The sequence below is a fragment of the Nestor notabilis genome, unplaced genomic scaffold, assembly GCF_000696875.1.
Source record: "Nestor notabilis isolate BGI_N333 unplaced genomic scaffold, ASM69687v1 scaffold10142, whole genome shotgun sequence".
Classification (NCBI taxonomy): Eukaryota; Metazoa; Chordata; class Aves; order Psittaciformes; family Psittacidae; genus Nestor; species Nestor notabilis.
In genome coordinates, this window is record NW_009918829.1 from 16,017 (window position 1) to 29,040 (window position 13,024).

Genomic DNA, 13,024 nt, shown 5'->3' on the forward strand with positions numbered 1-13,024 from the left:
AGAAGTAGGCAACATTTTGGCAAGACGTATGATTAAAGCTTTCATACAGTATTTTTTAAAACTCAAACAAGAGCTGTAGTCATATTTAGAAGAAAGACTTGAGTTTCCTGCATAAAAAAATGTTGTATAAGATGCCAGTTGATATTATACACTGTGTTTCTTTGGTCTGTGTTATTTAGGACAGAGTTTCATCACAGTTACAATCTATATACCTAGCCTTTGCACATATTTATGATACATGTTTCTGCAATATTTCCTACACTAAGCACAGAGTATTTGTGGTATTTTTTCATACTGCAAAACACATAGGAACTTTATTAGGTATAATGTAAAGTTACAGGGATTTTAACTACAGCCAGTGCATAAAATTCAGCTATTGCATATTTTAAGAGGAACATAAGAATACCTATTTAATTTTTTGGGTACATTTTGTACTGTTTTCTTACTATATGTGTCTGTTCTCTGTATTTAAGTTACGCTGTATATGTTGGTTTTGCCATCAAATACTTGTATTCTAGTTTTTTGCAACCAAATGAGTAGCAAGAGAGGCCTAAGAATGCTATTTTAACACAATGTGTATCATTAAGTATAAGGTCACATGGATGTGTATATGTATATATAATACTTCTACTTTTATTTGTAAATACGGTATACCAATTTCATTACTGAACTTTGCTCTAAATTTTTTATGACTCTATTTTGAAAAAGAATCTGAAAATTAACAGCTCTCAGACTCAGATAGAATAACCTTCAGTTCTACTGATCATTAGTGTGTTCTCCATGGTTATAGAGGAGGAAGGAGAAATCTTCCTTTTACTTCTTTACTCCTGAAGTCAGACATGTCGTTTTCACAGTCAGTATACACAGTTTCCTTTCAGAATTAATGCAGACATACCTTGAAGCTTGAGAACATTTCTAAAATCTTAAACATTGGTTCAGTTTAACAAGTGGCTGCGGGATTTAGTTGTAACTATGATGTGTATACTCAGTCATTTTGCATGGAATTTAAGATTTCTCCCTTTTCTTCCCCCTTTGTAAGTGGGCAAAGTGAAGAGGTGCAGTTCCTGAGGATTAAAAGTTATGTTCATTACTAATTCAAGGTATATATGAACTGCTTGATCTGAGTTTCCCTGTCTGCTTTACTTTCAATAAATCCTAAGTGATCTACTTTAAAAGTTGTCAGGATTCAGTTTATCATCAGTACATTGATGAGTAAAATGTGAAGACCTCATTTACAATTCAATACCAGCTGTAATCGTTGCCATTTCAATCCAAAGCGTTAATGTGCACAGAGGTCTGAACTCACAAGGAAACACTGCTGAGCTGCAGTGTCCTGAGAACCATCTCCAAGCTCTTGGCTTTACCTGGGGAAGAGACAGGAAAAACTTTTGTAGCTGCGAGGAGTATGATCCTTGCTGGTTTATTCCATTATCCTTCTCTAACCCCAAAATTAGGCATGTGTTAGTTCTAACTGTGTCAGAACCTGTGAAGCACAGAGATTCAGGAATAAATCAAATGTTTTTAGTAATGCTGATAATGTATTTCAGTCTCTGCATCAATATCAAATGCAGTTTTGGAGCTTGTCAGCACCATTTTTTACAAACTGTCTGCGTTCCTGTTGTCACTGTCATTCACATGAATGAGTGAATACAGTGAAAAGCAACTTTCTAACACAATTTCATGGCTAAAGTCAGTATGTTCTTCTGGATAGATTATTTATCCTTGCTCTTTGACTGTCTCTCCCTGAGTCATGAATCAGTTCTGCCAGAAATGATCCTATTTCAGATTAGGGAATCTCTAATCCTAGAATCAACTAGACTAATATGTCTGGATGCCAGATTTCTCAGATATTTAAAATACACATGTTCCTATGTTCTATATTACTAACTTTGTTAGAGAAAGAGAACAGGTTTGAGGACATCTGCAGCTAGATTCTCCCCTGGTGTGATTATATTTCTTCATACCAGCTGGGAATCTGCTTCTTTAATCTTGCCATTGGTCGAATAATTGGGGGGAAAAAAAGGTATATTTAATACTGTTCTAAAACCCAAACAAGTGACATATAGAACCCTGAGTAAGACTTTTTCTTCTTAGGAAAAAAACATCTGTTAGTCAAAAGGGTCTGTAATGATAAATTTAGGTCAGCAGGCTCCCTTTGTTTCATTTCACAGACACATGGAAAGTTTTGTTTATCTCCAGGAAGGCCTTCCTCAAAACCATCAGTCTTGTGATGCTGACAGTGCTGGTCCCTCTTAGGAGTTTTATAATGAAAATAAACAAACAAGATATTCCTGGTAGCTACTTATGCATGTATGTTTTTCAAAGATAATTATGAACTGTAGCTGAATTTACAGCATCCTAACGCCATAGGAACTGCTGTAAAAAGAAAGACAAGATAAATTCAGAGAAAGGAAAGCAAAGGGCACAAAGATAAACTAAAATGACATAATTAGCTGGCAAAGGTTTTTTTCTAGAAGAGGCTCCTTTTAGTGAGAGAAAATGAGTGCTATACTATTTAGTGCTCTACTGTAGTTCTGGAAGATGAACTAAGCACAGGTTTAGTACAAGTCTGTGGTGCTGTACCAAGATTGAGTTAAATGGGATTGATCAGACTAAGGTCTAGCCCTGCACAGGTGGATTTATAGTATGAACCATATTTATAGTTATAGGATTTATAGTATGAACCATGGAGTAGTGCCAGAGAGCATAGTCGGGCTTCTCTAGTTTTGGCAGAATCAATGCCATAATTATGTAAATCTTCTTATTTAGCTGACCTAGTACAAATAACACATACACAAACCCAACCATTTATTGGGGGTTATTTTACGTAGCAGGTTTTTAGATTTGTATGTGCCATTCAGCATTCAGTAAGAGCTCTCAAAATAATCAGCTCTCAAAATGCTCCTCTTACCAACATAATAATTCACCATACATACACACTTAACTTTACTCCTTGTATACGTGAAGTCACCATACCCAAAGTACAAGGGAAATAATCTGCTGACTTGTATAGCATAAAAGTTTGTCTCCTGCTTCAACACTTACATCTTATTAGATGCTTTAAATCAGCTGAATTATTATCTGCTCTTCTTGTTTAACTTAAGGGAGATAAAAATTCATAAACACATTATCTTCTTCAGCTTTTGGGATTTCATATTGTGCAAAAAAAACTTGATTAATTTTTGATCTAACAAGAAACAAGATGAATGAAATCTAAGATAAAGAATCTAAAAGAAACAGATAGATGTCTATCTTCCATTAAAGTAGACAATTAGTAATATGGCTCTTAGATGCCTTTGCATGCTACAGCTTACAAGAGACTCACAAAAGTCAGATCATTTTTCTCTCCTTTTTGTCCCCAGCTGCTAAGCCTGCCTTAATTAACTACTGCTTTGAATGCAGTTCCCTCTCTTTTCCATGCATACTGCCATAAGACCTCAAATGAGAGAGAAAAAAAAAAAAAAAAAGCTTGAAATCATCTTCCTCTCCTCAGCGATTCATATGCTCATGAACTTATGCCTTGCTTAGATGCCTGTCCTGGATGCTGCTCTGTAGTTTGCATTTTAGTCAAATGCCTCAATCAAATGCTCTTAAAACTCCCGTGTGGCTCTGTGCCAAAGATAAACATGTATTTCCTCTATACACCATCCAGCTTGCTTCCATTCCTACTTTTTTCTTGCAAGTGTCTTGTTGTCATCTTCCATTTTTTGTACTCTAATCATTTAGGGCTGGACTCAAAAGCTCCCTCTGGTTTTATGCTAAATCTTTTCTCTCTCCTTTCCTAAATAGCATCTGTTTGCCTAACTTCCTCATAAATCTTACAACAGGTTATCTAGACAGCAAGATTTGCAATCTAGCCTCTATCATTGCCTTCTCTATGAAACATAACTAAAATTAATTAGCATGAAATACAATCCTATGGAAGTTAGTTTAGACTTTTCAAACAGGAAAGAAGATTAAGCTAAAGCCTAACATAAGGACAACCCTGAACTGTTGTTTCTTCACCATGCAATTTGCTTGTATTTTAGAAACTCCCATTTCTTCCCAACTTCCCAGACTTTAGATTTCTGAAGTTAATGCTACTCCATATGAGCTTTCTGAGGCATAGTGTCTACCTTTCACATACTCTTGCATTGGTGCAACTAATACCTCTGTCATCATGAAGTCATAATATGACCCTGTATGTTTGTGCTATATTGGCTTCTTGCATAAAGTTTTGTGAAGGGTGATGCTATGTAAAAACCAATGTATTCATCCATAAATTGTGCTAAATAATCTGCTAGTTATTACTAAATGAGAATCTTCAACATTGTACATTTTCTTGGGAAATGTTTCCAGTTCTTCTCTAATGTAAATTTTTGTCTGTAGTGTTTGTATAGGACTTGGAAATACTGCATATGATGGGCCCAGAATGCTGTAAAACATTTTGACAGATTGTTCTTGAAATCAAAACATTTTACCTGAGGGGCATACTTTGCTTGGGTGGAAAATAACAGCTCATTTTCTTACACAAAACAACTCCGTGGCATACTGCAGACACACCAAGTTATTCATATGGAAGAAAAAACAATGCTGTGATTAAAATGTATTTGCATCCCATATGACAGGCGTTTCCATGTTACTTAGGATGCCAGCCGTGCTCAGATCATCTTGGCTTCTCCCAGCATAAGAAATACACCCAAGTCTCTGTGTGCCTGAATTGCTTGGACCAGCAGAACGTTAACTTTTTTTCTGCTGAGCTTACACTATACAAAAAACATTATCCAAGCAAACCTGGGTGTGGAATGGATTTAACAGAGGCCAAGTGCTGAAGGGTTTAATATACTGAACGTGATCCAGGGGAAACACTAGCACACCAGATCAGCTATTGGAGAGCATGACGTTTTCTCACATTGCAATCAGGTGAGTACAAGGCAATCGTTTTAGGAACATATATAAATGAAAGTGATTTCTTAGGTTAATACACCAAAAGTTTGAAAATAAAGCATTTTATACTGTCTATTGACATTAATATCTAACACTAATGGGGATTAGAGGAACAAAAAAAGTCATGCCTTATTCTTCTAAACAGCCAATATCTTTTCATACATGAAGGTAACTCAGTGAAACTAATGCCTGAAAATAGCTAAAGAATAAAAGATGAGTATCAGTAAAAAGCCAAGCAGTAAGTTTAAAAGTTGAGGAGATGCAAGTATTTAATAGATCGCTAGTCCTTAGCAAGTAATATTGGCAAAGGAAGAAACGTTCAATCAACAGATCCACATTCCATTACCTACAGTTCTAACTCACCTATGGCCTGTCAAAGACAGGAGGATTGAAACAAAAATCCATAGCACAGTCCTCAGAGTTACAGAAATGTTAAGTCAGAGGCCTTATAGATAAATTTTTTAAAATACACTGAAATTAGCTGAGCAGATAAGGGTCTAAGCTAGTTTGCAAGTCCAGTCTGAGTTATCAGTGAACTGAGGCTGCAGACATCAGCACTGTCAGCTGGATCCAGATTTCCAGAAAGTTTACGAATAATTCTGCATGTACATATTCATATTTCTTTTTATTTGTTTGATACTGTTTGTTACGGACAGCTAATACATTTGCACAAGCAGCTGATACATTTGTTTCAATACTAAGATGACTTTTGCTCCTTATGAAATTTCAGTAAAATAATAATTTCTGGAAAGAAACTCTAATAAATTTCAAGCATGGGAAGTATATGACAATACTACCATCTACTTTTTATGGGAAGAGATGCCTGGCTTTGGTTAGTGAACTTGTGGTATTTATATTAAGTTAATAATAACAACCCTATTACCTGCTGTGTACCTGGAATACAATTGGCTTACGTACACTAAACAGTCACTGAACAGCATGTTACACAATGGTGAAAATCCCTCATAGCTTCTTTGTGGTTTTGTGAATTGTGATCAATACCCCATAAATTGCAAGAGCAATTAGATTGCATCATTTAGTTATTCTGTGTGCTACTCAGAACACTCATGGTTTTTAACATCTTTTTGTGACTACAGACCTGACTTAAAAGTATCTGTCAGCACTGGAAATCTTCAAGAGATGCTTATGTCTGTTTCATTCAGATATCAGGCAATTAGAAATATATATATATATAAATACATCAGTTGTACTGGTTGGAACTTTTTTTTTTTTTAAATATATAATCAGGTGATTATAGATAGAGTAGGATCAGATTCTGCAGCCATCCCTCTCATAAATAGTCTCACAGAAGTTAATGGGACTCTTGTATAACAAGAATGTTGTCACTTTTTCAAAAATTTAAAATAAGTCAATTTATAACCATAGTTCTAAGGTGAGTGGATATTATAATCATTGGGACTAGACGCAGGGTAAGCATCAGGAAATGAATGGAACCATCCAAGAATGATGTGTTGCTCATAACTTTGTCATCTCTGTGCTTATAGCTGCGTTGACTTTACTGGCATTACACCAAGGAATCTGGAGGAAACTTGCATCAGACCTTTATCTAGAATTTGGTCTCTTGGCTAAAATTCAACACCTATTTTGAACTGCTCCTAAGTCTTGGCCACTTTTCAGTGAGAACCTAGGGCACTGAAAAGCGAAGTCCCTTTTTGTGTTTTTGCAAATAACAAGACGTAGTAATACATGCAAATGTCTGCATGGGTTTGCAGAAGAATCTCCTGGTTGCTACATGAGAAAGGTCGACCAGCAATCACAAAACATAACATTAGGGGAAAAAATTACTACATCAACATTAACTGAGAAAGAGACAACCTCACTGTAAGAAAATTCAAGTTGTAGCTATTTACCATCTACCAGGCCAGAAACTCTACAAATAAATATTGCTTGGATTATATAACATGTTTTTCCTTTTTACCAAAGCTCAAATGTAAGACTGAATCAGTCACAAAGGGTTTAAGTTACATGCAGATGTTGAGGGTTTTCTCTCCACCTTTAAGATTCTGAAATTAGTCTTAATAGCACAATGCATGGAAAGCTTCTGGTCCTGACTGGCAGTGTTACAGTCTGCCGTACATACTCAGTGGAAATAAGAGAAAATAACTGATTAAGGAAGATAAGCACTACAGAGAATCAGGATGATAGTTCATATTTTTCTCCTGTTATGACTTTCAGAAGGAGGTAAAAGGTGCAAAGGTAAGAAATTGCAGAAAGGATTTGTATTTTGCTGCCAGGAATCTTTTTTAGTATTTTGTAAGAGTGAAAGGGGTACCTTGGGTCATCATTTCTAGTTTCTTATTATCAAAGGTAATAATTTAAAATAATTTATTTCATAAATATATGAAGCTCTATCTTTGAAGTACAGAGGAGAGGCCAAAAATTCTACTGGGAGGCTTAAAAACACTTTTTCTGAAGCCTTCTTGATTTTTAGTCTAAATTTATTCACTAGCTGTTTATATACATTTTTTCTTTTGCCAATATGATCCTTAAGCTAAAGTAATTCTTTTTTCTCTCCAGGTTAGCTCTGTGCATTGACAGAGAGTAATCATAGCTCCTCATTGCTTTCATTTTACAGGCAAGCTCAAGTCATTTATACTACTCCTGTAAGACAGTTCAGTTCTCCTGATCATCACAGTAACACACCTTTCTATATCTGTTCCCATCTTATTTCAACTTTCTGAAGCACTATTAACCAGATTCACTATTTTTTGTCCCATGTGAAGTTCATCAAATAGTTTGGCTTGTAACTTCTTTACAGATTCACAAAAGGTGTGGATAAGGAATAACTCCTTGACATTGCTAAGGTCAAAACGTGGTATGTGGTGCTTGGGTTTTTCTTTTTTACCTTAGAAGACTGACAAAAACAGGATTCGAGATGTGGCCTCACCAGTGCTGAGTACAGGGGGATCATCACTCTGCACTCCTGCTGGCCACACTATTTCTAATATAAGGCCAAGGATGCCCTTGGCCTTCTTGGCTACCTGGGCACAAGCTGGCTTATGTTCAGCAGCTGTCAATCAGCACCCACAGGTCCTTTACCAGCCACTCTTCCCCAAGCCTGGGATGTTGCATGGGGTTGTTGCGACCCAAGTGCAGGATGAGGCACTTTGCTTTGTTCAGCCTCATCCAATTGGCCTTAGTCCATTGATCCAGCCTGTCCAGATTGTTCTGTAGAGCCTTGCTACATTCAAGCATATCAACACTCCTGCCTAACTTGGTGTCATCTGTAAACTTATTGAGGATGTGCTCGATCTCCTTATCCAGATCATTGAGAAATATATTAAACAGAAATGGCCCCAATACTGAGCCCTGGGGAACACCACTTGTGACTGGCTGCCAACTGGATTGAGCTCCATTCATCACCACTCTTTGGACCTGGCCATCCAGGCAATTTTTTACTCAGCAGAGTACCCACATCCAAGCTGCGAGCAGCCAGTTTCCCAAGGAGAATGCTGTGGGAGACAGTGTTAAAGCCTTTACTAAAGTCTAGGTAGACAACATGCACAGCCATTCCCTCATCCACTAACCAGGACACCTTGTCATAGAAGGAGATCAGGTCAGTCAAGCAAGATCTGCCTTTCATAAACCCATGCTGACTGGGCCTGATCACCTGGTTGTCCTGTACATGCCACATGATGATCTGCTCCATAACCTTCCCTGGTCAGACTGACAGGCCTGTAGTTCCCTGGATACTCCTTCCAGCCCTTCTTGTACATGGGCGCCACATTTGCTAATGTCCAGTCAACTGGGACCTCTCCAGTTAACCAGAGCTGCTGATAAATGATTGAAAGTAGCTCAGTGAGTACTTCCACAGACACCTCAGTACCCTTGGGTGGATCCCATTGGGCTCCATAGACTTGTGTATGTCCGAGTGGTGGTCACTGACCATTTGCCCTAGGATTATGGGAGCTTCATTCTGTTCCCTGTCCCTGTCTTCCAGCTTAGGGGGCTGGGTACCTGGAGAACAACTGGTCTTATCATTACAGTCTGAGTCAAAGAAGGCATTAACCACCTCAGCCTTACCTCATCCTTGGTTACTATGTTTCCCGCTGCATCCAATAAAGGATGGAAATTCTCCTTAGCTGTCCTTTCATTGCTAATGTATTCATACAAACAAGACCTAGGCATGAGGTAGAAAAGAATAACATCGCATGAGTTTGCATGTCTGAAACCAGGAAGACCAACTAAGAAGAACCTTTCAGTACGGAATGAACAATCTGCATGAAAATTAAGTTGTGAGGTTTTTCAAACGGAAACAAGGTCTAGTCAAAAAATAAGATTTCTGTTTCAATCAGAAGTCCTGGAATTTGTTTTGATTTTGCACTCAAACAAAACAAAACGTTTCCAGATTTTCCATTTTCCTTTTTTTTACCACCCAATGAAAGAGAAGATGCACACAAATCATTCCAGAGCTGTCAAGATGTCAAGTAACTATTAAATTCACATAGAATGTAAATTCAATTTCAAATCTCCCTACCTACCATAACCTATGTAAGATACATAACCGGAGGATTAGAAAGTTTTTCTCTCTCTTTGACAAATACATCTCTACTGTTTGTATAAAATGGAATAGTTTCAACAAGAGCAACATGAGATACTATTTATTACCTACCTCTCCAGGTATTCTTGCGGATATTCTAGAGTTGCCATGCCTCCTTGTATCCTTATACATAAACCTGCATCTAAAAAGAGGGGGGAAAAAATAACAAATTACTTACACTGCTCTGGCCTTGCACTTTGAACTGCTTGTTTTATTTGAAGATCTTTTACAAGTGCAAAATGCCTTCTTTCTATTTAAACTTCTATATTGAGAAGAATAAATATTCATTAATTTTACTAAAATAAAATAAAATCTACTAACTCTGTTCTAAGTAGATAACAGGGTATCAGCTCATTGAAATTCTTCATTTTCTATTACCTGTTATTAGAGGTTACAAGAAGAACTGATTAACACCTGAAGTTTCTAGCTCAAAAATCTTGGCTGAGGACATTTGCAAGAAAAATTTTCTTTAAAAAAACCCTATTAAAAAAATTCAGTTACAAACCACTGAACCAAAGTTCATTGAAGAAGTACATATGTGTCTTGTTTTAAGTCACATGAAAAATATGAGCTAGACAACCAAAAAGATTTATTCCTGGTGTTTTGGGGTTTTTTTTGTTTGTTTGGTTGGGTTTTTTTGTGGGTTTTGTTTGTTTGTTTTATTTTGTTTTTAAATTGTAAGCATTATTACTACCTCCTGGATGAATAATCAAGTTGCCAGTGTCAAATAACGCATTTTATGAGTCTGTATGACTCTCTACACTCTAAAAAAAATATGTTCCACTTTTTGTTGATTTCTATTATTCATTGCATAGGGTAACAGGAATTATTCACTCTGCTCCCTCAAAGAGATAGCCAAATAATAGATTAGCTGCCGCAGACTGTGCAGGCAAAAGATCCCAATGTTATTTTCAAGGATAGATGTTGTTTTCACAGGTCAAACGCTGGGGAAACCATGGCCTGGTCTGAGTCTGTGGATACAATACTAGCTAATAAAGGTAAGAAGTGAAAAATACTTTTTTTAAAACATTCATAAACCCAGTTCACAAACATTACCATCAGGTTTTCACACTGCTTTCCATTTGGGCTCTCCATGTGCTTCGAACCACACCAGTGCTCTAGGGGCATGCAAGCTGCCATGCTGAAAGGCAGAGGGGGCATGTTTCTCCAAGCTGCAACCACAATATACCTCTGGTCAGTGCTTAAGGGACATTTAAGAAGGCAGAAGTGCTCTGAAAGAGTTTCGGTTTAAGGTAACTTGTTAAACTCCTCATGCAATGCTTCTCTTTCTCTCTTTTTTTTTTTTGTTTTTTAATTAAAAAAGCCCTAAAACCCACCAAACCAAACCCAAAACCTTTTATTAGGTATTCCTGTTACAATGAAATATATATGCTGTGCACTGGATTTCAATCAAACAAAAAGTGATAAATTCCAATTTATCCAAAGTCACTTCTCTACTAGATCCCATTCCTATCGACCTGAAACCTCAAACCACATGTAACTTTAAAATTTTCTTGCCCCTGCCCCATTTTCTACAGTAACTTCGTAGCCTGGCCCCTGGGGTGCATTCACACTGTATCTGAACAGTATTAACTTAATTTGGGTGCTGTCAGCTTTCTTCTCTAAAAGCTTGTAATTTGGATTAAGTTTAAACCAATTTCGTCCAAACAAACCTGTCTTTGTTTCATTTTTTTCTCTTAAAAGTGTAAAAAATGCTGAATAAAGAAATAACAAAGTCCATATCTTCGTCCAAGTCATTATTTAGAAGAGGATGGAAGGGCTATTTAGGCAGGATAACCTCAGCTCTGAGGAGCACACTACTGCAATATGACTTAGTTTTCTGATTGCTTCTTAGAGCAGAAGTGAGCCTCAAATCACTGATTTCTTAGTCAGTAAAAAGCCTCTTGAAGACCGAAATGTCCAGGATCCCGTTTTAAATAGTGTATCAGTGCCACAGAGACCAGACCGCAGCAGGGAGGTATTGGGAGCTTTCCTCAGTTGGTAACTCTCCGAAAGAATTTTTAGTCAATTTATCATCGCTATAGTTTCATCTCCTATTTACTTCTCCCACAACAGCCTCTTATGACTAATTGCTGGCTGATATGCCAAACAATGTCATACACAGAAGTTACACTATGTATAATGCACATATATATACACACACATGTATATACATACATATGATTTGCATTGATCTTTCAGTTTTCCTCTACCCATCATGTCATGCATTTTTTCTCCAGATGGCTTGGCAGCTTTTAGGACATTTTTAAAGTCAGAGTTCAGTGAGGAGAATGTGGAGTTCTGGCTGGCCTGTGAGGACTTCAAGAAAACTAAGTCCTCTGCTAAGATCGCCTCAAAAGCCCAAAAGATTTATTCTGACTTTATACAAGCTGATGCTCCAAAGGAGGTAAATAGTTTTCTGTGTGTACTTTGGGTACTGAGGGTGGGAATCAATTGGAAAGTTCAGATGCAAACTTCCAGGAATGACAGATAATACAATTCAATGTGGCTGTATTTGCATTTTCATGTCAATTATTTACCAGGTAGAAAACACTGCATGGGACTCTGTAAAGCAAAATAAGACTTTATATGGTATACACATTCTTCACAGACGGCATGGGTTTATCTCAACTTCTGAAATTTCCACCTTAAGATTTAATGAAATATATATTCAATATAATTTGTTTTCTCTAACCATTTTAATAATGCAGTAAGCACCATTTCCTCCATATTTTAGGTACCAGTGTATTGGAATGTTAATGATTGTGTTTGTTCTTTGTACAGGTAATCTGACATGATAAAAATTAAAATGCAAACTTGCAAAAAATTTCCATCACAGCATTCATTTTTATCATTACCTAAAAAATGCTTACCACGAATGAAGAAATTGCTAATTAATTATTGTTCACGTTCTACTCCCTAACAAACTATTATACTCATGTTTTTGCCTCTGTCAGTAAGTGTGCTTTGAGTGTCCCCATGTCTTACATATGATTGAAATCCATTTTTTAATAAAAAATTCTTACAAAATACGTAAGGCCAACCTAAACTGATGCTGAGTACCTTCATCACTAAATTACTCTTTGGTAATCAGTACTTCAAAGGATTTGCCTTGGCAAAAGATGAGATAATCAGAAGGAAGCTTTTTCCCTTCTTTTTAGCAGTGATGCCATCTTTTTAAAAGCTAAATAAAATTAAGAATTCAATATGGTAGAAAGTTAAGGGATGACCTTCCTGCTTATTTGCATCAGTCAGGTTATCTGGGGGGAAATTCAAATGCAGAGTGTTTCCTGCACAAGAACAGACCTCAGCTTTCCAACCAAACTGACATTGGTTTCATGCTTCCTTTCTTCCTACAGATTAATATTGACTTCCAAACTAAAATCCACATCTCTCAGAATATCTCCGAGCCCACTCTCAGTTGCTTTGATGATGCTCAGAGGTTAGTCTATAGTCTCATGGCAAAGGACTCTTTTCCCAGGTTTCTAAGGTCAGAAGTGTACAAGGAACTGGTAAAGAAGCAACAGAATGGAAATC

The 13,024-nt window shown here is 36.9% G+C and overlaps 1 protein-coding gene across 1 annotated transcript in view; it reads left to right on the top strand.

The window, feature by feature from the left end:
• Positions 1-4,876: 4,876 nt before the first annotated feature.
• Positions 4,877-13,024, top strand: part of RGS21 (regulator of G-protein signaling 21) — a 12,550-nt gene continuing 4,402 nt past the window's right edge. The window contains exons 1-4 of the mRNA XM_010009928.1: positions 4,877-4,902; positions 10,424-10,485; positions 11,728-11,894; positions 12,847-12,986. Coding sequence (XP_010008230.1) covers positions 4,877-4,902; positions 10,424-10,485; positions 11,728-11,894; positions 12,847-12,986 — 395 coding nt within the window. The remainder of the gene's footprint in view (positions 4,903-10,423; positions 10,486-11,727; positions 11,895-12,846; positions 12,987-13,024) is intronic.